General features: G+C 43.1%; 1 protein-coding gene and 1 long non-coding RNA gene across 5 annotated transcripts in view; one reads left to right on the top strand and one right to left on the bottom strand.

Moving 5' to 3' along the window:
* Positions 1–16: 16 nt before the first annotated feature.
* Positions 17–6,983, bottom strand: LOC119534557. 2 transcript variants are annotated; one of them, XR_005217055.1, is made up of 4 exons: positions 6,340–6,983; positions 4,344–4,554; positions 2,287–2,513; positions 17–1,317 (listed from the first exon to the last, which is right to left on the bottom strand). It is a non-coding gene; the product is annotated as an uncharacterized LOC119534557 (long non-coding RNA). The 2 variants fall into 2 exon arrangements; XR_005217054.1 differs by having other exon boundaries at positions 17–2,513.
* Positions 6,432–24,088, top strand: part of PDE1C (phosphodiesterase 1C) — a 567,042-nt gene continuing 549,385 nt past the window's right edge. For all 3 annotated transcript variants that reach the window (XM_037837021.1, XM_037837022.1, XM_037837023.1), the window contains exon 1: positions 6,432–7,076. In XM_037837021.1, coding sequence (XP_037692949.1) covers positions 6,992–7,076 — 85 coding nt within the window. In that variant the 5' untranslated portion in view covers positions 6,432–6,991. The remainder of the gene's footprint in view (positions 7,077–24,088) is intronic.

The raw sequence follows: 24,088 nt of genomic DNA, 5'->3' as shown, positions 1-24,088 counted from the left end.
GGACACAAGTTGCTTTCTGTCAGAGTCTATAACGTTCTGGTGATCGCTTGCTGCAATTCTTGGGGCTCCTTGACTGCATCTCTGCCTCTATCACATGGCAGTGTCCTTGGTCTCCTCTTGTGGCTTTCTTTGTCTTCTTGCTTCTACCTGGTTTCTGGCTTCTCCGACTGCATCTGAATTTCCTCTTTAGAAGATCTTCAGACAAATGAATTAAGGCCCATCTGATTCAGTTTGGCCACACCTAAATAAGATCTTTGAAGATCCCTTGAAGATCCTGTTAGTACATCTTCAAAGAGCCTATTTACAAATGTGTTCACACACATAGGAATGTGGATTAAGACTTGAACATGTCTTTTGTGGGGAACATGATTTAATCCCCAACAGCCCTTCATGCTCTGACTCTAATCTCTCCAAGAATCTTCTATGCTTCCTTGGACCAAGATCCTGTAGGGCATTATGAACCAAGTTGAGGAGTTTTTACTTTATCTTAAGAGTTCTTGAGTGAAGGAGACCACTGAAGGGCTTTAAGCAGAGAAAGGGTATGACAAAATTTTTATTTAAAAAGATCACGTTGGCTGCAGAGCAGAGAATGGGCTGGAGTGAAGAATGCAAACAGGTTGGGGAGTTAGGTGGCTGTTGTGATGGTCCACGTGAGAGCTAATGGTAGCCTGACTAAGGGAGGTGAGGGCAGAGGGCATGGGAAGGAGTAGGCATATCTAGATAGTTGTTCTGCCACAACTTGGTGACTGTTTAGATGAGAAAGATGGAGGAGATGGTAATGACTCCCAGGTTCTATATTTGGACAGTAGAGAGAATGGGAGAAGTATTTGTAGAGATAGGGACTATTGGAGTTTAAGAGTGAGAGTTCAATGATATTATGGAAGTATGATGGGTAGGGACCCAGAAATGCCTGACTATGAGGGCTTAAGGGGAGGGAAGGGCATCCTTTTCTAATCCTCATGGAGGTGTCGTATGTGCTGTGCCCAGCAGAGACCCTTGACCTAGTGAGTTTGACCCAAGGAATGTCTTGGAACTCTGACTAGGCAGATAAGAAATTCTCCTCCTGTGGGAGCAGCTGGAAAGAGAGTGGTAAAGGCAGGCCTGGGCTTGGAAGGTTCTATGATGGAGATGGAAAACAGGGTCCAATGGAGGGTCAAGTGATCACCCCTGTCCATCTTCTCCCTCTTCACTAGGAAGGTCAGGCAGGAAATGCTTTCTGGAGGACCTGGGGCATCAGTGAAGACTTGAAGGATAAGGAGGGGTTCTTGAGGCAAACCAGGTGGGCTAAGGGGGAAGGACAATCCAGGCTTTGATATTCTGGATTATGAAAAAGAAATTCAAAGCAGTTACATTGGTTTCTCTGTACCCCAGAGGCTGTCCCAATTTTTCAAAATCTAATTGCAAAGGCTACTGTAAAATTTTCTCCATATTCTTAGTGCAAAAAAGAAATCTAATTTACTTTTACTTTCCATGTAATGTTATGAGAAGAACATTGGGCAGAGAGTCACTCAAACAATAAATATTGAGACATGAATTTTTTGAGACACTGAAGAACAATTCCTTTCACTGATGCACTAATATGTAAACTTAGAAAAAAGTCAAAAAAATGGTCAGGATGCCAATTATATCACAAAGAAAAAATTGCTTTTTTGTGCAAATAGAATTCAGTAATCTCCATCTGGGCCTTCCATGTCCCTTTCTGGGGTACTCTTGAGCCCCCAGGTGTGTAGGCATTTTGCTTTTTTATCTTCTCTTTTTAGTTAGATTGTCTTTGCCATCCCTGGGCCCAATGAATATTAGAAACAAAGAGTGGGTTCTAGGGAAACAGTAAGGCAGAAGTAAAATGAAATGGAAAAGGGTGTAGTAGTAGTCGTAGGTGGCACTAAAAATTTTTGGTTTAATTCCTCCCTTTCTCTGTTAATTTCTCCCTTCTCTCCTTTCCTTCTTGAAGGGAGCTTGCTTGGTGGATTAGTTAGGACTCTTGGTTGCAAGCAACAGAAACTCCCTTATGCTGGGTTACCCACAGAAAGGGAATTTAGTATATTAGAATTTAGTATTTAGAATTAGAATTTAGTAAATTAGAATTTAGGATATTAGGACATCTAATGGAATTTGAGAAGATCCGATTCTCATATACTGGTTAGAACACAGGCCTGGAATATAATGGAACTTTCTCTTCACCTCTCACAATTCCATATTCCCAGTGAAGCTGCTCATTAGCCAAACCTAAATCCTACTGTTAGCAGCCAGAGGAGCAGGGTTGCAGTTCAGGAACTCATTGCTTACAGCTGTTTCTGTGATCACGTGAATGGGAGGGTACCCTTCCCAGAACTGGGAGTGGTTGTCAGACAGCTCCAGATGTCCATGAGGGGTGTTCATAATGCTCTTGTTGGAGCAACTTGGCTTTACAATTCTCAGACCACTGGTTGTTGGGAGAATTCTAAATGGTAGATGGCTTTCTGCCCGAGAATGGTTGAAATGCATTAATGAAATGATGAGGTGACATCTTCTCTCTGGCATGAAAAATAAGAAGTTATTTTCTTAGAAAGCTCACTTTTAGATAACATATTCTACATATGGCAGCTCATCTTTTTTTCTAGAAGTTTAGAAGTTAAAAATCAGTGAGCATCTACCACAGGACTTGCCCTTGGCAAGACTGTTCCTGCAAAGGAGAGGCTAGGCCTGCCTATAATTGTGCCTAAGAGCCTCCTCCCAAATGCCTCTTTGTTGCTTAGATGTGGCCCTCTCTCTCTAGCTAAGCCAACTTGGCAGGTGAAATCACTGCCCTCCCCGCTATGTGGGATCTGACACCCAGGGGAGTGAATCTCCCTGGCAACGTGGAATATGACTCCCGGGGAGGAATCTAGACCCGGCACCGTGGGATGGAGTACAACTTCTTGACCAAAAGGGGGATGTGAAAGGAAATGAAATAAGTTTCAGTGGCTGAGAGATTCCAAAAGGAGCCAAGAGGTCACTCTGGTGGGCACTCTTACACACAATATAGGTAACTTTTTTTAGGTTCTAATGAATTGGACTAGCTAGCAGTAAATACCTGAAACTATCAAACTACAACCCAGAACCCATGAATCTTGAAGACGATTGTATAAAAATGTAGCTTATGAGGGGTGACAATGTGATTGGGAAAGCCATATGGACCACACTCCTCTTTGTCCAGTGTATGGATGGATGAGTAGAAAAATGGGGGCAAAAGAAAAAAAAAAAAGGCACCCAGTGTTCTTTTTTACTTTAATTGTTCTTTTTCACTTTAATTTTTATTCTTATTATTTTTGTGTGTGTAGTAATGAAAATGTTCAAAAATTAATTTTGTTGATGAATGCACAACTATATAATGGTACTGTGAACAACTGAATGTATGCTTTTTATGACTGCTTGGTATGTGAATATATTTCAATAAAAATGAATTAAAAATCAGTGAGCAACATGTACTTGCATCAATACTTTCTGAAATAAAACAGGTAGCGGAATCTACCATCAGCCCCTCCACAGCAGATGTCAAAGGATGTGATTAGCAACTGAATCAGAGAAGTGTCCTGCAAGCTTTCAATTTTTTATATTTTTCATACATAGTTGTTATATTTCAAAGGACATCATTCAAGCCATGAGCTATGAGCTATGAACTGATATGGGTTTTATGTTCAGCTCTTACTCTCTTGAGATGAAGCCAGGGTCATGCATTATGCTTTTGGAAAAATTTAATCTGAACCTAAAAACTCTTGGCTAACAACTGGATCAAACTATTAATTATATATTATTCATTTCATTCCTTCCTTCATCAAACATTGTTGCAGTGCCTTCCTTGTTAGAATCCATTCCAGTAGATCAGAAAGAGACCAATTCTTTTTCACACTTAAATTTTAAAGTAAATATAATAAAATTAGAAGTTTTCCAAGCCCTGACATGTATAAAGTTTACTTACTATAATCCAGGATTCAACAAACATTTTCTGAAAAGAGCCAGAGATAAATATTTTTGGCTTTGCAGGCCAGACAGTCTTGGGTACAACTATTCAGCTCTTTCTTTGTCATGTGAAAGCAGCTGTAGACAATAGGTAAGGAAATGAGCATAGCTATATTCCAATGAAACTTTATTTCTAGAGACTGAAATTTGAATTTCATATAATTTTAACGTCACAAAATATTATTCATCTTTTGAATTTTTTCAATCATTTAAAAATGTAAAAACCATTCTTAGCTCACAGAGCCCACAAAAACAAGTGGCAGGCTGAATTTGGCTCACAAGCATCAGTTTGCCAACACCTGCTGTCACAACAAGGGCATAGGATTCGCACATCTGCTTGGTTGTTTTTGGTTTAGTTTTCTTACCTGACAGGCTTTTTTGAGGAAGCATTTCTGAGAGAGCAAGCAAAAGCAATGCTTCTTTTTTATCTTAGTTTTGAACTAATTCTTTCTTGGCTTATGTAACATTAGCAGTCAGCTTCACTTGATTTGGTGGAAGAGCCTTGCGTTGAAAGGGCTTGCTGAAAGGTTTTGCACTTGAAGCAATGCATTTAGTGGTTCTGTAGGTGTGCAGTCCCTAAAACCAGGGAGAGAGAGATAATGATTCTGGGGAGAAGCGGTTTAAAAACAGTTCTAACTGTTCAGGCAAGTTATTTTTACCGGTCTTTAGGGGACGGATAAATGATCACATTGTTATTATTTTTATAGATTATATTTCAAAAAGCTTTTCTGCTAAGAGTGGTTAAATGCCAAGTTTTAATTTCACTCACTCAAGGAAAAATTTCCATTGCATTAGAATTTTTGAGTGTGTGTGATAATTTATGATGGGTGACTACAACTCAGGGCTTTCAAGCTCCTCATTTCAGGACTTGCATTGACACAAAAGAAGGCAGTTGCTTGAGTTGGGAAAGCGGAAGAAATATAGGACTGTGGGATCTAGTAACTTGGTGGTTATTGCAATCTCTAACTACAGACAAAATACTTTTGCTCTTTACTTTTAACATTTATGGTGCTATCAATAATTAAAATATATGATCCTTGCAGAGAAGAATTTTCTACAGTGTCTCCAGAATGTAACTTGGGAGTCACCTGGTGATTGCAATAACTGAATGCCCACTGTGTGCCTGGGTTTCACACACTTTATCTTAATCCTCATTGTAAGATGAGGGAAGTAAGATTCAGGGAGGTCAAGCATCTTATTCAAGTTCATTTTGTTGGTAAGTAGGGGAGCCAGATTGCAGACCCAGCTCTGTCTATCTGTAAAGTCCTTTTCATGCCTTCATGTTGTAACCAGTATTAGTCTCAAGGAGTTTCATGGTTTTGAGTCACCCCTTGGCTTTCATGCTGAGACGTGCCATTCCATTCTGTATGACATGAGGTCCATGACACTTGCTGCTTTTTAGATTCATTAATCTTGCCACTGAACTAACCAAACTATTAACATGAGTGTGGTTCTAGGTTTTCACTGAAAGAATTTATAACGAAGTTCCAACTGCACTTGGACATAAAAAAATTCTTTTAAAAATATGGTGAAGAAAATTAAATTCCTGAGACATACAATAACCTGGGTTCCAGTGCACTTGGTGGTTTTGTGGGTCTCCTGAAATTGTATGTCGAATATCCTGTATATGTGTGTGTATTTGCCTGTTTTTTTTTTTTTTTTTTAAAGCATTTCTGATTTCATTAGATTTTTAAGACATTTGGATCCAATGCCCTCTAAACTCAACTGGAACCAATTTGGAATTGACTCTATTAATATTGGCAAGTTTTTGTTAATTGTGTGAAATTCCATCACAACAAATGAGGTTAAACTAATTGTATTCCTGTGATAGCCTCAACATAGCACCGCCATTCCACAGATCACACAGGGTGGAGATTGTCTGCTCTTCCATAGGACTTAGCTCTAGTCTCTTTTCATACGTGCACCTCCAGCCCCCCGACACAGAGCATTGGCAACAGTGGATTCTCTGCAACTGCCTCCTGGTCGGAGGGAATGATTTTCTCTGGATAAGCCTAAGCCTCTCATTTCATGTACCAGAAGGACCAATGACTGAGCTGGTGTTATCAAGTGAAAATTCTATGTCCAAACTCTGCCAGTCTCTAGCTAGAGGACCTTAGTCAAGCCCCTCCCTGCCTCCTTTTCCTCTTCTGTAACAAACAGGTTAGCTACAGGATTTGTAAGATCTCTCTTACCTCCACAAATTTCAGGAGTCTATCATATTTGGCAAAATCAAATTCAAAAGAATGGGGACAGACTATTTGGAATGGATGGTAACGGGGCTAGAGTTCGTTGAAAATTGCGTATCTTATAACCTCTGTGTAAAAGGGCTTGCCCACAAATGTGGGTCACTTTGATTATTACCTTCCGGCCAGGGACGGTAATGCTGTCGGGGCACCGCGCTGGTTATGGGGACAGATGCTGGGAGGAAGTGGGCGTGGCGATTTTCCCGACTTCCTTGTTTGGAGTAAACTTTGGCAGCATCTGACGGCTTAGATGTTTGCTTTTCCATCTGTTGATGTGCTTTTTGGGAGTCTTCTGGCCTGCCAGAGAAAACATCTAGAAGAACCACGACGCCAAATCTCAGCATTCCCTTGGGTCCCCAAACCCCACCAGCCTCCTGAGAGAAGGCGGCGGAGGCGAAATAGAAAACAGACGTGCCTGCAGCGCGCTGGCTCCGGCGGCTGCTGGAGAGTAGAGTGGAAACGGCAGGGATTTCGACCCCCACTCCCCGGCACCCGGTACCCACTCACGGGCGCGCCTTCATGAACGCTCCTCTCGTGTTTGGAACTCGGAATTGCAGACGGCAGTTGCGAAGGCTCTCTGACTCCGCTGTGTGCCTAGCGCATTCGTTCACGTTGCGGTCCGGCGTCTGCGGCCGGCGCGCTCGGCTCGCGGCGGGTCTGCGGTGACAGCGCGCGGCGCGGCCGAGGGAGGGGACGCCGCCGAGCGCAGGGCGCGGGCGCCAGGGTGCGCGCTCCGCCGCGGGGGGACCCCGGACGCCGCCGGCCGAGCTATGACGGACGCCAGCAACAGGAAGGAGGGCTTCAAAAAATGTCGGAGCGCCACTTTCAGCATCGATGGCTACAGCTTCACTATCGGTGAGAACTTTTCACCCCTTGTCCGACTCCTGGCTTGGGCAGATACCCCTTCCGGTGGCAGCGAGCGTCCTTTCCTTAGCGGGAGGACGGGTGGGGGGAATGGTCGGGGCGAGCTGCCGCCGGAGGACCCTCGCTGAACGGGTGTAGGGCGTGGGGGAGTCCCCGGGCGCGGCGCGCAGAGCTGGAAAGTCGCGTGTGAGGCCGGGTCCCCGGGCCCGCGGCGCTCCCCGCGGCGCTCCTCGCAGGCTCTCACTGGGCATCCCGCTGAAGCCGGCTTTCAGGATCACACCTTTTTTTCTGACCTGCTCGAGCTCCTTGCTGCAATTTGAGTAACCTAAGCAGAGAGAGGAGAGATAGAGGGACAGGGATGGAGACGGAGATGGAGGTACACCAAGGGAAAGAAGACAGAAAGATGCGGACATGGAGAAAGACACGAATTCAGAAACAGAGAGAGGCAAAGGGAGACACAAAGGAACAAGTTTCCAGAAAAGTTGAAACAAGGAGAAAGGGACACGTACACACACACTGCATACACACTACCCACACACTACCCCCCCCCCCCCACACACACACACAGAGGAACTGAGAGAAGATGAAGCAGAAAAAGACATTTGGAGTCTCTCAGAGAGGCCGAATGCAGGGAAGGAGGGATATTTAATGTCATTGAACTATTTGAGGTAAAGCTGCAGTGTCAGTGACTGCCTGGTGGGGTTTTCCTCTCCTGCCTCCTGATTCCAGTGGCTGCCTTTTGTATTTCCTTCCCACACCTTTCCCCAAGAAGGGTACCAGAGAGGGCTGGAAGTATCTTCACAGGGGTTAGAGGAAGCAGGCCCACAGGGCTGACCTTTTGGAGGTGGAATGTTTGAAGAGATGGGTCCTTGATATTTTTAATATTCCCATGCTGCTAACTGATTTGAAATAACCTGTCAAGGGCTTCCCTCATCATCTTCCTGGGAGGTGGGCAGAACCGGGAGTCTCGGCTAGAGCTTTGAAGGCTTGTCCTTTGGAATGTCAGTACTGGTTGACCAGAAGGGCAGAGGCCGGTGACAAGGAGCTGCTCCAGCATTTATACTTTTGGGAGTGCTCAGGTCACTGTAGTTTTAAATCTGAACTTAATCCCATCACCTTTGAAGTTAAGGGCAGAATCTCATTCTACTTTGTGTTGGGCTGAGCTTGCCTGGGGGTATAGTGGGAAAGCCCTAGGGGCAAGAAGAGACCAACATGTTAGAGCTAATCTCTGGGCCACTTTGGTTTCTTCTAATGAAATGGCTCAAGGTTTCTAGGGCTCACTGAAGATGTAACTCCCAGAGTTAAGTGCAAACAAACTCCTTAGCCTGCCTCCCAGGCTCTCCAGTCTGACTTGAGCTCTTCTTTTCTGCCTCAACTGTCACTTCAGAGCTGTCTCTTCTACATAGTCATCATGGCTTTTCCTTGCCCAAACATTCCACATCCCACTCTTCAGAGACTTAGCTCAGGCTGTTCCCTCAGACAGGAATGCCTTTCCCCCAACCCTGCAGTGAGAAATCTTGCCCAGTTCTCACTTGCTATGCCCTCCTTCCTCGTCCTGTGTCCTCCTTCCCTGTCAGAAAGAGTCTCTCCCTTGCAGTTCCCTTAGTTCTGTATCCTCTATTAGAGCTCATACCTTGCTTTCAGTTGTTTATTTTGGCACCTGTTTGTGGTCCTCATTGAGCTACACATTCTGATTCTTGTTTACCTTTCACCATCACAGGGTGATGGTGGATGCTCAGGAAGTATTTGTAAAAATGAATTTAAGGTTGCCATGGTCAAATGTGTTTCTTTGAAAGGCCATTGCCATTTAATGCTAGTTTTCTTGAATCTGGTAAGAAAACTTTCAAAGTGATTTCAAAGTTTTATCTGGGAGTTCTTTATCCCCTAAAAAGTCTGGCTTTCTAAAACGGAAATCTACAGTGTGGTCCTCCTCTGAACTCCTTGCCTCCTTTTGCTCCTATCCCCATTAGAAGACAGGGTTTGGCAGATTGCTAGGGTCCAGGAGTCCGAAGGGGCCCCAAAAGTGCCCTGGTCACTTGTGTCAGCTTATTTAAGATTGGGCTGGGCATTTATTCTTTCCCTCTTTTCCTTTGGTTCTTCTTTCTTCCTTCCCTCCTTCAACAAGTGTTTATTACATTTTACTCTATCAAAAGATACAATTTAGCACAGTACCTGACACATGGCAAGCATTCAGTAAACGGCATGTTGTGATTATTCAAGGAATTCAGCTAATATTATGGTGAGTTTATGACGATAAATCAGACTTAGGCCTTGTATTCAAATGATTTGTACTCTGTTAAGGTGATGAGATATGTATATACATAGTCATTTTATAAAGTAGACTACTAAGTGCCACAAAAGACATTTAGAAATTTTAGGCAATACACACATTTTAGAAAACAGGTAACTGAAAAGAAACGAAGAAAGAAAATCACTTGTAATTTTATCACCCAATGCTAATATTATTATTTCTTGTATATACTTCCAGTAGTTTTGCATATGCATAATTTTTATCTTTTTTACAAAATTCAATCATATTGTTCGGTGATTTGTTATTTTATAATATAAAATTATTGGTTCCATGCCATGTATAAAGTATTTATTTATTTACTCAATCCTCTACTGTTGGCTATTTAGGTTGACTTTACTTTTCACCATAATAAACAATGATAAAAACTAAATATTTGAGTACATCCATGAATTCTTTTTTAGGATAAATTTCTAGAGGTCAAATTGCTTGGTTCAAGAGTATGCATATTTTTGGGGATTTTGAAACTTAGTGCTCAGCTGTCCCCTGGAAATGCTTGCCAGTTTACACTCCTGTTAGCAGAGTATCAGGTGCCCATACTGTCACGAGAGGGCATTATCATTTAAAAAAAGTAGCTAATTTGTCTATTAGTGATGTTGAACATTATTTCACATGTTATTTTACCTCTTTTGTAAAACTGTCTTTTTATATCCTTTGCCTATGTGTTTTTCCTCTGGGGCAGTTCATTATTTATTATTAATTTGCAAGTACTCTTAATATATAACATATATTAATTATATATAAAGTTAATACATTAATTATATGCAATATATAATTATAATTACCATATATTTTGCTATATAAAGCACATATGGTTATGTAATTAATGCATATTATATACATTAAATAAATATACATACATGTGTGTGTATAACTTACAAGTCTCCTTGTCATAGTCCTAGTTCTTCTGTGTGTGTGAGGACTCATTCCTGCAACATGAGTGTGTGGTTGTCAAGACTTGCTCCAAGAATGTAGAGACACTTTGTAGCCCATGCCCATGGTGCCTGTTTGCGACATGGTTCAGCAGAGAGGAGTAGGGGGACAGTCCCCCTCCCACCACGTGAGAGAAGAAATCTGATGAGATCCTGGTGGCCCCCAGATTGCTCCTTTTCGTGTGTTTGACATGCTGTCATTAGGGATCACCCCCTCTTCTAGTCTGTTAAATATACACAATTTCCAGGCCAAAGGACTTTCCTGAAGAAATTCATATTCTGGGACTGGTGACTCAAGAGATTCTTACAGGAGGGAGGCCTATGATGACAGTGCTGACCCTGGGGGTTCTGCAGGTGGGAAGGTCGGGAACAAACTGTCCTTGAAGCTCCCGCCACACCTTCTTTCTGCTGAACCCGCATCTTTAGGCTGAGGGGAGTCACCCATTTCTGGTTCAGATTAGGCAGGAATAAGGTTGCAGATATGGTTCTCAAGCAGAGTGATACTCCCCAGGGGGTGTTTGGATGTACTCAGGACATTTTTGCTAGTCCCCATACTGGGGGCTGGGAGCTGGGCTTGGCAGGCTGCTGGTGAGCAGAGGCCAGAGGAGATAAATGTTCTGCTGTAGGAAGGACAGGCCCGCGGTGAGGAATTGTCCTGCCCTGAACACAACCACATCCCCATGGAGAAACTGTGAGGCTCCTTCTGGCATGGAACCCTGCAGCTCCCAACCTGGCCTGTGCCCTGGCTGTGGGATCTCCAGGGAGCTGACTGGTTCAGGCAGCACTGGCACTGAAAACAGGTGCCTCCACATGTAATACCAGGTACTGAACTTGAGGCTTTTAGCTCCTTACTTCAGTTTTCACAAAGACTGACCAACAGCTGGTATGACCCTCAATTTAGGAGGAGCAACTCTTAAACCTCAGAGAGGGTAAGTCACTTGCCAGATGCACACAGAAATGGCAGAGTTGGATTCAAACCGACATCTATCTGACACTCAGCCTGGGGTTTGGCTCCCCACGCCATGCTGTCCACAGTGGACTTGATTTCTTCCTGGGCCTTGGAAGCAGCCCGGTGAAGAGAGATCAGGGAGCTTGCCAGGCTTGTTGAGCCAGCACAGGCTGGAGCAAAACCAGAAAGGGACGCTACTGTTGCCACAGGTGGGACGGAGCTGCTCCCAGGAGGAGGATCAGGTCAAAGCAGAGCCTCTCACCGGGGTTTCCCCTTCAGTCCCATCCTCCCCCATGTCCCAGGGCGAATTGTCTTGCAGCCTTTCAATAGAACTTTCTCAGATCACGAAAGGAATACATGGTCAAGAGCTATTTCAGTGGTCTTGAACATAAGACTATGAGGTTGAACATGTGCCACGTCCAGAAAATGCTGCCTGTCATCAAGCCACCATGATTTGACAGTTCCAGCCCTAGGAAACCACTGAACTTTTGGTTGCAGAAAATGATTGTAACAATTAGAATTAATTGAGGGACATGTGTATAAGCTCAAGTGTAATTTGACTCTGGGTATGTACGTGTGAATTAGCATTTGAATATGAAGTGAATGTTGGGAGCTGGTGCAGCATCACTGTTTTTCAGAACTTCCCCTAATCTATTTGGGTTTGTAAGAAGTGGATTCACAGATTCTTACTTTATGAGGCTGCCTGAAATCCAAACAAGTACCTCCCTCCCATCAAGTAAAGTGTGCCTGCAAAAAACAAAACCACTTTTTTTCTTGTGGAACATGCAAGTGGTGATCTGTTTTGATACCCCTGACTGTTCATTTTGCAGATGAGAAAACATGGTCAGGGAGGGCCCTCATTTCCCCCTTCCCCTCAGCGATAACCTCCAAAGTGTCAGAAGGAAATGGGTGAGCCTACGGGCTGGGAGGATTTGGAGTCAGTGGGGTGCATGGCTGAGAGGCTGCTTCCTTCAAAAATGAACCTGGTAGTGTTGTGGAAAATTCTAGGCTTGTACTGAAGAGGTGTTGCTAACAGAGAGGTGTGTTTCCTGTAGCAACCGCCACTGGCTTCCCTGCCCTTGTGCTGTTCTCCTTGGGGCTGTCCCAAAGGAGGAAAAACAAGGGGCCCCCAGACAGCAGCACGAGGCCTGAAAGGCTGCGAGTGCGGGTTCTCCATCCCACCCTTGGACTGCTGGGAACTGGGGCGCAGACCAAGGGAAGGAGGCCTGCGGGCTGACTGCTCATTTCAGGGGGTCTCTAGGACAGGCAGGGGGCCCAGGTGGCTGAGGCCAGGTTACTTGGCAGCAGGTGCTGGGGGGTGTGGCCCACTCTCCAGCCCAGGGATAGAAACCCCTGGCCTTTCTTGGTGCATATGGCTGGGGACTTTCTCTGCCCAGACTTGTCTCTGTCCTCTCTCAGCCCTATCATTCTTATCTCAGTCTTATCTTCTCATCTGTCTTCCGCCTGCCTGCTTGTATGTCTGGGTGGAGACAAGTCTTCTGGGCATTGTAAGGCTGGTTGGTGGTGGGGTGGGGAGGTGGGGAGTGAGGAATGCAGTAAGGATCCAAGGTAAAATATTCTGCAGCTGCATCCTGTACCCTTTGATTTAAATCCCACACCTCACATCTTGGAGAGGGTTGAAGCCAGAGTGAGGCAGGGCAGGGGTGGTGGTGGTGGGGGAGGTGGTTTGGAAAGAGGTATTATACAGACTGGGGCTTGTTCTGCAAGGGATTGTGTGGACAGGGGCTGCCCCTCCACCCTTCTGCAACTTGGTCAAATGACCTCATCTTTCTGAGCCTCAGTTTCCTCATCTGTAAAACGGGAGAGTCATCCTTAGTCATGGAGCTGTGGTGAGGATCAAATGAAGTTATGTATGAAAAATTGCTTTGTTAATTCAAAAATGCCATTAAAATGTGTATTGTTTTTAGTTCATTGTTATCATTAGTGGAAAATTTGACTGATGGGTAAAACTTATGTACCCCTCTTCACGTTATTTGCCCTGTAACAGAGAACACATACCTTTAGCTTGAGGCATGAAGTTTTCATAATGGGGTTTTAATTGTCAGCCAGTAATTGGAGTACACAGTTTTAGGGGTGTGTGTCTGATGAGATGCAGCGTTTGTAGTAGGAAACCCTGGGCTTTGGAGTCACACAAAGAATTACAGTGCCAACCAGGCAACTCATTTAGCTTTTCTGAGCCTCGCTCTTCTCAGTATAAATAGGGCTGGTAAAACTTCCTAGCAGGTTAACAACGGACAGGGAGTAAAGGGTCACGGACAGTAGCCTGCTCTTTGTGAGTGTTAGGTGAATGGTCTTCCCTTCGCCTGAAATTGAACAGTGAACAGAGCTAGCTCTGGCTGGTAGGATGGTGAGGGTCAGGGATGTGACCCTGAGGTTTGTGGGCACACTCTCTAGAGCAGGCTTAGAGCCGGGTCCTTATTGCCAGCTGCCAAGATGCCCCGTAGGACCATGCCAGCCCCTGACACCAGACAGGAACAAGAGGGAACTGCACTGGGAGCCCTCCTGCCCTCCCCAGGGCTGGCCATTGCCCTGGTCCTGGTTTGTCTTCCCACCTGGGCTGAGCAATGGCCAGAGTCTGCCTGCAGCCATGGGGAAGCTGGGTGTAGTGGAGAGAATGGCATTGCAGGAATGATGCCCAAGGCTTGGGGATCCAGCCTGGGACACAGCAAGACCAGGGAACCAGGATGGTTAAATTGGACTTAGTAGGGTCCAGAGTACAACAAACTCTGGAGTTAGACACTTGGGGTCATATCCTGAACCCCATCTTCCTTTTGTTGTGATATTGGATAGGTGGAGTTACAAGGCTAAAGTTCTGCTTCCTAAACTGTATAATGGACATAATAAATTGTACCTACCTTGCTGGTTTGGGAAATTAAACAAGATAATGCAAGTAGAGCTCCAGTAGGTCAAACTTATCCATCAGGCACAGTAGGCACACAGTAGTTTTAGGGGCCCATGAAAATATTTCTTTTAAAATGAGAAGGAAAAAAATGCATCTTTAGGTCAAATAAAATGTTTTAATACAAAACATTAATATAATTTATTTATGCCAATACAGCCCTAACGTATGTTTTTACTTTATTTTATTTTAATGAAGGAGGCTGTTTTAGTTTCCTAGGCTGCTTAAAACAAATACCGTGAAATGGGTCGGGTTTAAACAATGGGCGTTTATTTACTTACAGTTTTGAGGTTGAGAAAATGTCCAAATCAAGGCATCATCAAGGCTGTGCTTTCTTGCTGAAGACCGTCTGCTGGTGAACCTTGGCTCCTCTGCCACATGGCAAGGCATGTGGTGGCACCTGCTGGTTCTTCCTTCTCTTTTGGGTTTCTTTGCTTTCAGCTTCTTGCTTCTGTGGCTTTCTCTCTCTCTCTCTCTCTCTCTCTCTCTCTCTCTCTCTCTCTCTCTCTCTTTATTCATCCTGTTTTAAAGGACTCCAGTAAGAGGATTAAGACCCACCCTGGGCTACACTTTAACTGAAGTAACCTCATCCAAAGGTCCCACTTACAATGGGTTCGCACCCATAGGAATGGATTAGCTTTAAGAACATGATTTTCTGGGGTGCATTCAGCTCCAAACCACCACAGAGCCCATGAAGGCCTAGTGTCTGCGGCTCATGAAAATTATAATGCAGCACAGTCCTAGTGCAGTGCCTGGCACATACAAGGCATTCAGGCATTGTTAGCTGGAATTATTAATTAATATGTGTTGAATATAGCACTGAACTGCACACTGAGGAGGGCGGGGGGTACTGTCGGAGAGTAACAGCACAGTGTAGTGGGAAACACATGTTGGAACCAGAATCAGGAGATGGGTTAGCTCCTTTCTAACTTGCCCTTTACTTGCAAATGACTTAACCTGGGCTTCATTTTTTCTGTCTGTAAGGGAAGAGAAAACCTCTGAGGTTCCTGCCATTCCCTGAAGGAAGTGAGCTGTGAGTTCTAGTGACTACCATAGCCTTCCCCCACTGGGGAAGGTGGAGGACAATGGCTAAGTGGGGCTTACCAGTGATTTCTTCTGAAAGATGCTTTGCACATTGTGTGTAGGACTAGTGAAGATTTCACCGAGTCAAAATTATTCTTGAAATATTCTAGGTTTTGTATATACAACTTTGTACAGTTCCTTTTACTCACAGTGAAGTTCGATAACCATTGAGCTAACCTCAAGGAAAAATCCACAGGCAAGTCAATATGTAGCTGCCTGGGCCTTCCAGTTATTTTACCTTTATGCTTTCAAATCCCTAGAGGGAATCAGGAGCAGGGAGGGGGCGAGATAGGTGGAGATTTCCGAGTGTCTCTGCTTTTCTGCAGTGTTGACTCCTTCTTGATGAGATATGAAGCCTTTCTGACTTCAATTCATATTAAAAGGTTTGTTTGTTATTAAGAATAAATTCCATAATAGATAATAGATATGGAAACACTAAGCACAGGTCCTGCTTAATAAATCCTCACTGGATTTGAGAGGCAGTAGGTGCAGATGTTAAGTGCGTGGACTCTGGAGCTCAACTAACTTGCTTTGAATTTTGGCTTCATAATGTCTTAGTTTTGTGGTTGGACAAGTTACTTACCTCTCTGCATTTCAATGTGCTCGTCTGTTAAACAGAGAAAATAATATTATCTACCTCCTAGGGTGCTAGAGAATTAAATGAGTTAAGGCACATAAAGCACCCGGTACATGGTGGGCTCTATAAGTGTTTGTTATTAATATTATTATGAAAATAATTAAATTGTTATTGATATGAAATAATAATAGCCTAATCAGAATTCTGCTGATCAAACACCCATATGTGCTTTTCCTTAGAAAGTTGTAAGGGGGACCTGGACTTTCTGCTTCCTATTCCAAGTTGGTATTTTCTGCCCCAAAAAGTTCATTTACACTCCCATGGGCACTGGTCTCTCCATGCATACACTTGTTCTTGGAGACCCCGTGGTGGACTACCAAATGTTCCCTTCTCCTCAACCTCTATCTTCTTCTGGGTTTTAATGTGTTATTTCTGATGATTTTGCAGAGTGAGTCCCTGGCAACTGGGCCATTCATAGATGGTGAGCTCTCCTAGGCCAGGAGACTAGGTGGAAAGAAAAGTGACCCAGAAGACCTGGTTCTAGACCCACTCCTGGCAGTTCCTATCCCTGTGGCCGTGAGAAAGTTAGTTAAGCTCTTTGAGCCTCAGGTCCTCATTTGTAAAATGGGAAGAATCCCTGCTTTGTTGTGTTGTTGGGAGGATTCAGTTAGCATGAGTAATGGACAGACCCAGCAGGCTGTAGGTGCCCAGTAATTGGTGGCTGTTGGTTGTGACGATGGAGGCTCTGAAATCGGGGTGCGGGCAAGTCTCCCAGACCCGCAGCTGCTTCCCTGGAAGGCACTCCCCAGCCTGCCACCTGGCTGCCTCTCACAGCCACCGACCAGTCACTTATGTGAAGGGCTGGCACTGCTGCAAGGCTGTCTTTGTTTTAGCGTGGGGTTTCCGACCAGGCCGGGGATCTGGAGTGCCTGCCGAGAGCTTCCAGCTGGGTCTGGGTAATTGGTGCCAGCTGCTCTGGGGAGGGCTGGTTGGTGCTTCCTGAGCTGTTTGGCAGGCAGGCTCTGGAAGGTGGTGGGAGCTTGGCTTGAGAATCAGACCTTCTGGACAAAGATCCAAACCACTCAAGACTCCATCCATGGGTATTAGTCCACATGTGATGATGCCGAGGTTTGCTTCTCTGAAAGGAAACCACATTGATTTGCCGATTCGTGCCTTTTCTCTCTGCTTCTCTAGACAGTTGTGCTGCCTTCTTGTTGATTTCTCCACTGAGTGGCTCAGGTGTGATTCTGTGAGCATGGAGCAGAAAATAGGAAAAGGATCAGCCATCCTGAACTTGCATCACTAGTAACTACCAGCATTTGTTTAATGTTTAAGAAAGGACTTTTTAAATAGATGGTCAAATTCAGCTTTCACAAGGTTACAGATGGAGATGTAACTTGCCCAAGTTCAAGCTGGTGAGTGAGAGTTTCAATGCAGATCTCCAGACTTCAAATCCAGTGCTCTTTCCTTTCTTTCTTTCTTTCTTTTTTTTTTTTTTTTTGGTTGAAATGCTGGGTTGAATTATGTATTTTGTTCATCAGACATCTTCGTCATTGGAGATCATCTCAGAGAATTAACGTGGTGTATACGGTGGAAAGAATATCCCTGTCTTTATTATTGGACAAATCAGAATGTAAATTGCTGAGCTCAGATGTTCACTATTTTTGAGATATTTGACCACTTCCTTTATCTTTCTGAGTTTTGTTTCTTTAACTGTAAAGTGAGAATAATAATGTCATTATTACATACATGACATATGAAAAGTGCTGGCCCAGTAATGAGACCATCACAGGTGCTTATAAATCTTTGATCCTTTACCTTTCTTCTTCTCCTTCCCTACTTCATGCCAAATCTGAAAGTATTTCAGCTGCCTTAGATCTTCATCCTATAACCACAAAGTATGGGAGCTCTTCAGCTCTTTGGAAGCTTTGTCTCTCTGAGAGGCCCCAGGAGAAAGCTAGCATTGTTTGATTCTGACTCTTGGACACAGGGAACCCAAATTCATACAACAGGATTTAGGCAATGCAATGAGTGGGAAAGTTGTTCAATTTGTGTTTTAAAGTCATTAGTTGACAATTTCCAGGAAAGGCCACTGTGCCTAGTGACTCATCTTTTCTAACAGTTGGAAGTTACTTCACTTTATCAAATTTTGTCAAATCAGTAAGTATGAAAGGGGAGTCTAGTGTCTCTTAAAGAGGGAAGCAGCAGGCCCATGATCAGAACCAGATCCTCACCATCTGATGGGCCCCAGGGAAACCTAACTCTCCAACAAGAAGCAATTTCTTCCTTTCTCATCTGTGTCATTCATGAGGCCAACAGTTTAAGGTGGTGAAAAAAGTTTAAAAGAGGCAGGATTTGGTTGTTATGTAAGGCTGTAAGCCTGAAATTAGTGACCACTTCAAGGATGCTGTTGTTTTGTGTTGTTTTGGGGGGGTGTTTGATTATGCAGCTGTTATAACCAAGCTATTGCCCTCATGTCGTTGATGATAATGACATGGTTCTACAGTTTGTGAAGCACTTTCTCAAATATCAACTCATTTGAATCTACCAATAACCCCGCAAGGGAACTGTGAGCAGCTCCATTTTACAGATGGCGAAACGAAGGCTCCAAGAAGTCAAAGCGACTTGTTTCAGAAGAGTGACTCAAATTCTGTTTCCACGTTTTGGGAAGCTCAGGCATCTGAACCAGGAATCTGGGAGCCTTCTTAGATTCCTTTCCCTGTGCCACCCCCCCCCCCCATCTAATTGTGGGTTTTTCTTCTCTAGCATCTTTCTTATTTATACTTTCCCCTCAATCTCCCTTGTTTTAGTTCAGTCTTTCCTCATTTTCATCCAGTCTATTGCAATATTTCCCTGACTGGTCTCCCTGCCTCTCAACTTGCCTGCCCTATCAAACTCCTCTCAACACGGCAGCACGAATGTTCTTTTGGAACACACTCTGATCCTGCCCTTGGGTAGTTTCCCATCACTGCAGGATCAAGTCATGTTCTCTAGAAGGGCTCACAGGCCATCGTCTCTACTCTCTCCAGGCTCACACTTTGCATTGCCCCTGCCTGCACCACCTGCCTCTGGGTTGTCATCATTCACTTCTCCTGTTTTTTTTTTTTTTTTTTTTTTTTCAAGTGCCCACCACGTGATAGCCATTGTCTTAGGCAGTGGGGATGTGACCAAGCACAACAGGCCAGCCCTGACGTCATTGGTTATCACTGTGATAAGTCCTCTGATGAAAGGCCAGGGTGCTGTGAGTGTGCTGGCATTGCTTGAGGTGGGTGTCCCTGAGGAGGTCAGTCTGAGCTATGTCTGATGAAGAAGGTGGGGGAGGAGGTGGGAGAGCTTCAGACAGCTGAAGGGTAGTGATGGGCCGCTGGGTGGTAGGAGAGGGACATGGCTCAAGAAGTGGGCAGAGGTCCAACTGTGCACCTTTTCCTGAGAGCCATGGGAAGGCAACTAATTTTTTTTTTAATTCAGTTTTATTGAGATATATTCACATACCCTACAGTCATCCACAGTGTACAATCAGTTGTTCACAGTACCATTGTATGGTTGTGCTTCATCACCACAATCCATTTTCGAACATTTTCATTACACACACACACACACACAAAAGAATAAAAATAAAAGTAAAAAAGAACCCCTAAAGCATTCCACCCCCTCCATCCCAACCTATTTTTCAATTAACCTTTGTCCCTGTTTTTCTACTTATCTGTCCGTATACTGGATAAAGGGGTGTGGGCCGCAAGGTTTTCACAATCACATGGTCACACAGTGTAAGCTATATAGTTATACAATCATCTTCAAGAATCAAGGCTACTGGGTTGCTTTTCCAGTTTCAGGTATTTCTTTCTAGCGATTCCAATACACTAAAAACTACAAAGGGATATCTATACAGCACATAAGAATAATCTCCAGAATGAACTCTCGACTCCGTTTGAAATCTCAGCCACGGGGACTTTGTTTAATTCTCTTCCTGCTTTTGGTCAGGAAGATTTTCCCAATCCCACGATGCTGGGTCCAGGCTTATCACTAGGAGTCATGAGGCAACTAACTTTTGAAGCAGAGGGTGACATGATCCTGTTGGTGTTTACAGAAGCCCACTCTGGCTGTGCTGTGGGGAGCAGTCGATGTGAGTTTGTTGGTGGTCCTGCTGTTGTACCATAACTACCCATCTCAGTGCATGTGGCTTTCCTCCTCTGTATCTGAACCTTCCTGTGTCCTTCTGAGTGTTCACTCTCTTTTTGGAACAAACCAGACAAATTCTCATGCTGCCAGAACCATAGATGGTAATATGGAGGCCAGAGGTTCTCTTCTTTTTCCTAATTACTTAATTCATTTTTTTAAACAACATCAGGATAACATTATTAATTTCTTTTGCCTGTAAAAATGAAACATATTTATTTTAGGAATTCAGGAAAGAAAACTTCATTATCCAGAGATGACCTCTGCTAACATTCAGGTGAACCTGTTTCCATATATGTCTCTATCCGTAGGTTCACATAATATTCTATTGTAGTTCTGTTTGAATGGGATCATACATGGTGTTCTATTATCTGTTTTTTAAAACATAATTGTATGCATGGACATTTTAAATTACTCAGTTTTCTCTCTCTCCAGCTTAGTGCCTAGACTGTCTTCGGTGCTCATTTCAGCTTTCCTAACTTGGAATACCCCATGAGCCAGGGGAAACTTATCTGAGCATTGCACAGTATGGCCTGCTTTAGCAGTGCTGCCTCACCAACCACACACACACATACACACATGTGTTTACTGAGCATTTGCTATATGCCGGGGCTTTGTAAGCACTAGTTTATTTAATCTCCCCTTTTCAGATGAGGAAACTAAGGGCCCTTGTCCAGGGAAGTGGAGAAACCAGGATTGGAATCCTAAAATGCTTACTGTGAGCCTGACTATGCAGTGGGGATATCCGAGGAAGGACCCCTTCTTCAACTTCTGGTAAATCCAAGACACTTTTGGGACACACAATGTTTCCTCTTTTCATCTGGATGAGAGGGTTTATGACCCTGTGTGAAGGGGTAAAGTTAAGCTGTTAGGACCAGAATGTTTCTATAGTTTATTTCAACTGAAAGCTTAGTTGTTTACTCATTCCTTCATTTGTTGAATGCCCATTGACTGTCTGCAAATATTAGGAGGCAATTAGACAACTTTCTCATTCTTGAAAAATGTGTGGGCTTGTGAGGAGACTGACATTCATGCCTATTCCATGTCCTAGTTGCTGGATTTATAAAGGACAAAAGGAATACAGAGGTAGAAGATATAACTACCTGCAGGTGTCAGGAAAGGCTTGAACTCAGTTTTTCAGCTACTTCTTTCTTCCCATCCTCTCCCCTTCCCCTTCCCTTCCTTTTTCTTCCCTTTTTTGCCCTGACTTTCTTTCTTCCTTTTTTTAATACAACTTTATTGAGGTATAATTTACATATCATATAGTTTACCCATTTTATTAAATTTAGTAGATTGTTAGTAATTTTTCAGGGTTGTGAAATCATCACTATGTGTAAGTACTTTGTTCTTTTATTCTTGAATAGTTTGCCAATATATGGGTATATACATTTTGTTTATCCATTCACCAGTTGATGGGCACTTGGGTTGTTACTACTTTTTGGCTCTTTTGAACAATGCTGCTATAAGCATTCATGTACAAGTCTTTGTGTGGACATATATTTTCATTCCTTTGTAGATTCCTGGAAGTGGAATTGCTGGGCCATAGGATAAATTTATGTTTAATTTTTAAGGAACTGCCAAAGTCTTTTCCAAAGTGCCTGCATCATTTTATAATCTCACTAACAATGTATAAAGGGTTCTTGGACTGAGTTTTAAAGAATTAGAGATCACCTAGATCAGTGGTTTTCAAAAGTGTGGGGCAAGGCTGGCTGCAGAAGAACCAAACACGGAGCTTGTTAAAAATTTCTGGGCCCCAGCCTCTGGAGATTCTGATTCCATAGTTATGGGATGGAGCCAAGCCATGGCTTGGAATTACTAACTGGAAGAAGTTGGGGATGGAGGGGAAAGGAGAGAAATTTTGAGAACATTGTAGGCAGAGAGAACTACATGGATGCAAACAGCATGATGTGTGCTTGTAATGGTTAGCAGCAGGAGTGGTTAGGAGACTTTTGCATTGGTCCAGCTAAGACATAAGGGGCCAATTAATTCATCGACCTAACCATCCAGTGTTCCAGTGAAATTTTTTTGGAGTGGGAACTAACTTGTTTTTTGAGTTCTAGGCACTAGACTTAGAACTTGATATTTGAATTTCAGCAATCCTTTTGATTCATTATTATTCCTAGTTTTCAGGTGAGGAAACAGGCTCAGGAGATTAAGTAACTTTGCCCAATCTAGTAAGTAATAGGAGTGGGAGCTGAAACCAACCCTGTCTTTGTACTGCAGCAGTTTGCACTGGCACCATGCTAGTGCTGTGCAAAAAGGGTTTTGGGATTTTGTATTCATTGTAGAAGAATTCATTTTGCATTCTAATATTGCAGTTGATTCTCTGGCTTGCTGTGTAAACAAGAGTCACTGCTGCTTGCCTTCCTTTGCTGTGGGTGAGAGGCATGTTAGATTCTCTCTAATGGAAATTGTAATATTTAAACATGCCAGGGGGATGCCATGTGAGAGACCATTGTTCAATACCTTGAGCATCTAGTTTATGTGGGCTTCAATAAAAAGCCTCTGGCTGCTGCTTCCTTTCTGGTCCCTGCTGATCAAGGAAGGCTGCATTTACTGACTACTGAAACTTGACCCAGAATCTCAGGTAGCTGTCAGTCTGAGCTTTACCTAAGTGGGAAATTAAGGCCCTCTGTGAATCAGGAGTTGGAGTTCTGTGGTAGGGCTGTTTTTGGAGTTGGATGCGTGATGAGGGGAAACTTGTAGTAATTACTGAACAGATGCTCTTAATGAGCTCTCTGCTGGATTTCCAGCTGGCAGCGAGAGCTCTGCATTGGGACGGGGACATCTCACTCACTGGATCATTATGTGACATCACATCCTCCCCTTGTTGTCATAGCAGCTGTAATCATTCTACTGAAGGTGTCCCTCAGGGGGATGGCGAGCCACGTCTTTTTCCATTAACGGGGATCCATGGTGCTTGGTTCCTTGCTAAGGAGAAAAAGACCTCGCATGTCAGTGCTCTCTGAAAAGGAGAAAAAGTTTTACAATTGTCAGCATGACATCACTATTTTTAATTATAATTTTAACAATGATTATGATGATTGTAGAAAAACTTAGAAAATAAAGATTGGCAAAGAGAACAACACAAACTCCTCATAATATCAGTGTTAACATTTTGGTGAGTATCTCTCTGAAGGTTTTTTCCGCCTGCATGTTAACACATATGTACATTCATTATTGCCCTTATTTTTTCCAAATATGGGACCTTTACCGTTTTGCTGGCTACTTTTTTCCCCACCTAACAATGTATAATTAGTCTATTTTCAATCAATAGTTTTCCTTTACAGTTGTTAAGGTACCATGATGTATTTAGGTAGTTCCTGTTGTTGGGCATTTATTCTTTCAACTTTCTTGCTGTCACAAATAAAGCTGCTGTAATGATTATTGTCTCTACATCTTTGTAAATCCTTTAGCCTCAAGATCAATTCCTAGAAGTAAAGTTATTGGGTAAGAAGAATTGAATACTTTTGAAGCGTTTGAAATGTAAATATTAACCCTCTCTGGAACCCCTGTAAATGTTCCAGTTTACAGTTCAAAATAAAAAGTATGTTTGCCTGTTGACCCTTACCAATATTGGGTTTAATGTTTATAAAAGTTGTAATTTAATAGGTGAAAAATGACATATAATTCTTCTGTTAATTTCAATTTACTTGATTATTTGTGAGGTTGAATTAATATGTTAGTTGACTGTCCGGAGTTCTTTTCTAAAAAGGCCTTTTGTCCATTTTTCTATTGTAGTGTTTTCTTCTAATTCATATATACTCTATATATTAGGGCTATTTCTTCTTCATCATATTTGCTATAAATAATTTTCAGAGTTTACGAGTATGCTTTCAACCTTGTTTGCTGTTCATAAGTTTAAAAGTAAACCAGTCATATGTTTTTCATTTATGGTTCATGTTTAGAAAAACCTTCTACATTTAAGAGATTATGAAAATATGCATTCATATTTTCTCCTAGTAGTTTTATAGTTTTATTTTTATATTTAAATCTTTAATTCATCTAAAATTTATTCTGGGAGGAGGTAGAGATTTAATTTTGTTTCCTTTTCTAAA

The sequence above is a fragment of the Choloepus didactylus genome, chromosome 5 (genome assembly GCF_015220235.1).
Source record: "Choloepus didactylus isolate mChoDid1 chromosome 5, mChoDid1.pri, whole genome shotgun sequence".
In the NCBI taxonomy this organism is placed as follows: Eukaryota; Metazoa; Chordata; class Mammalia; order Pilosa; family Megalonychidae; genus Choloepus; species Choloepus didactylus.
Note: the sequence above shows the minus strand (reverse complement) of the source record. Positions and strands in the feature narration are given on the sequence as shown.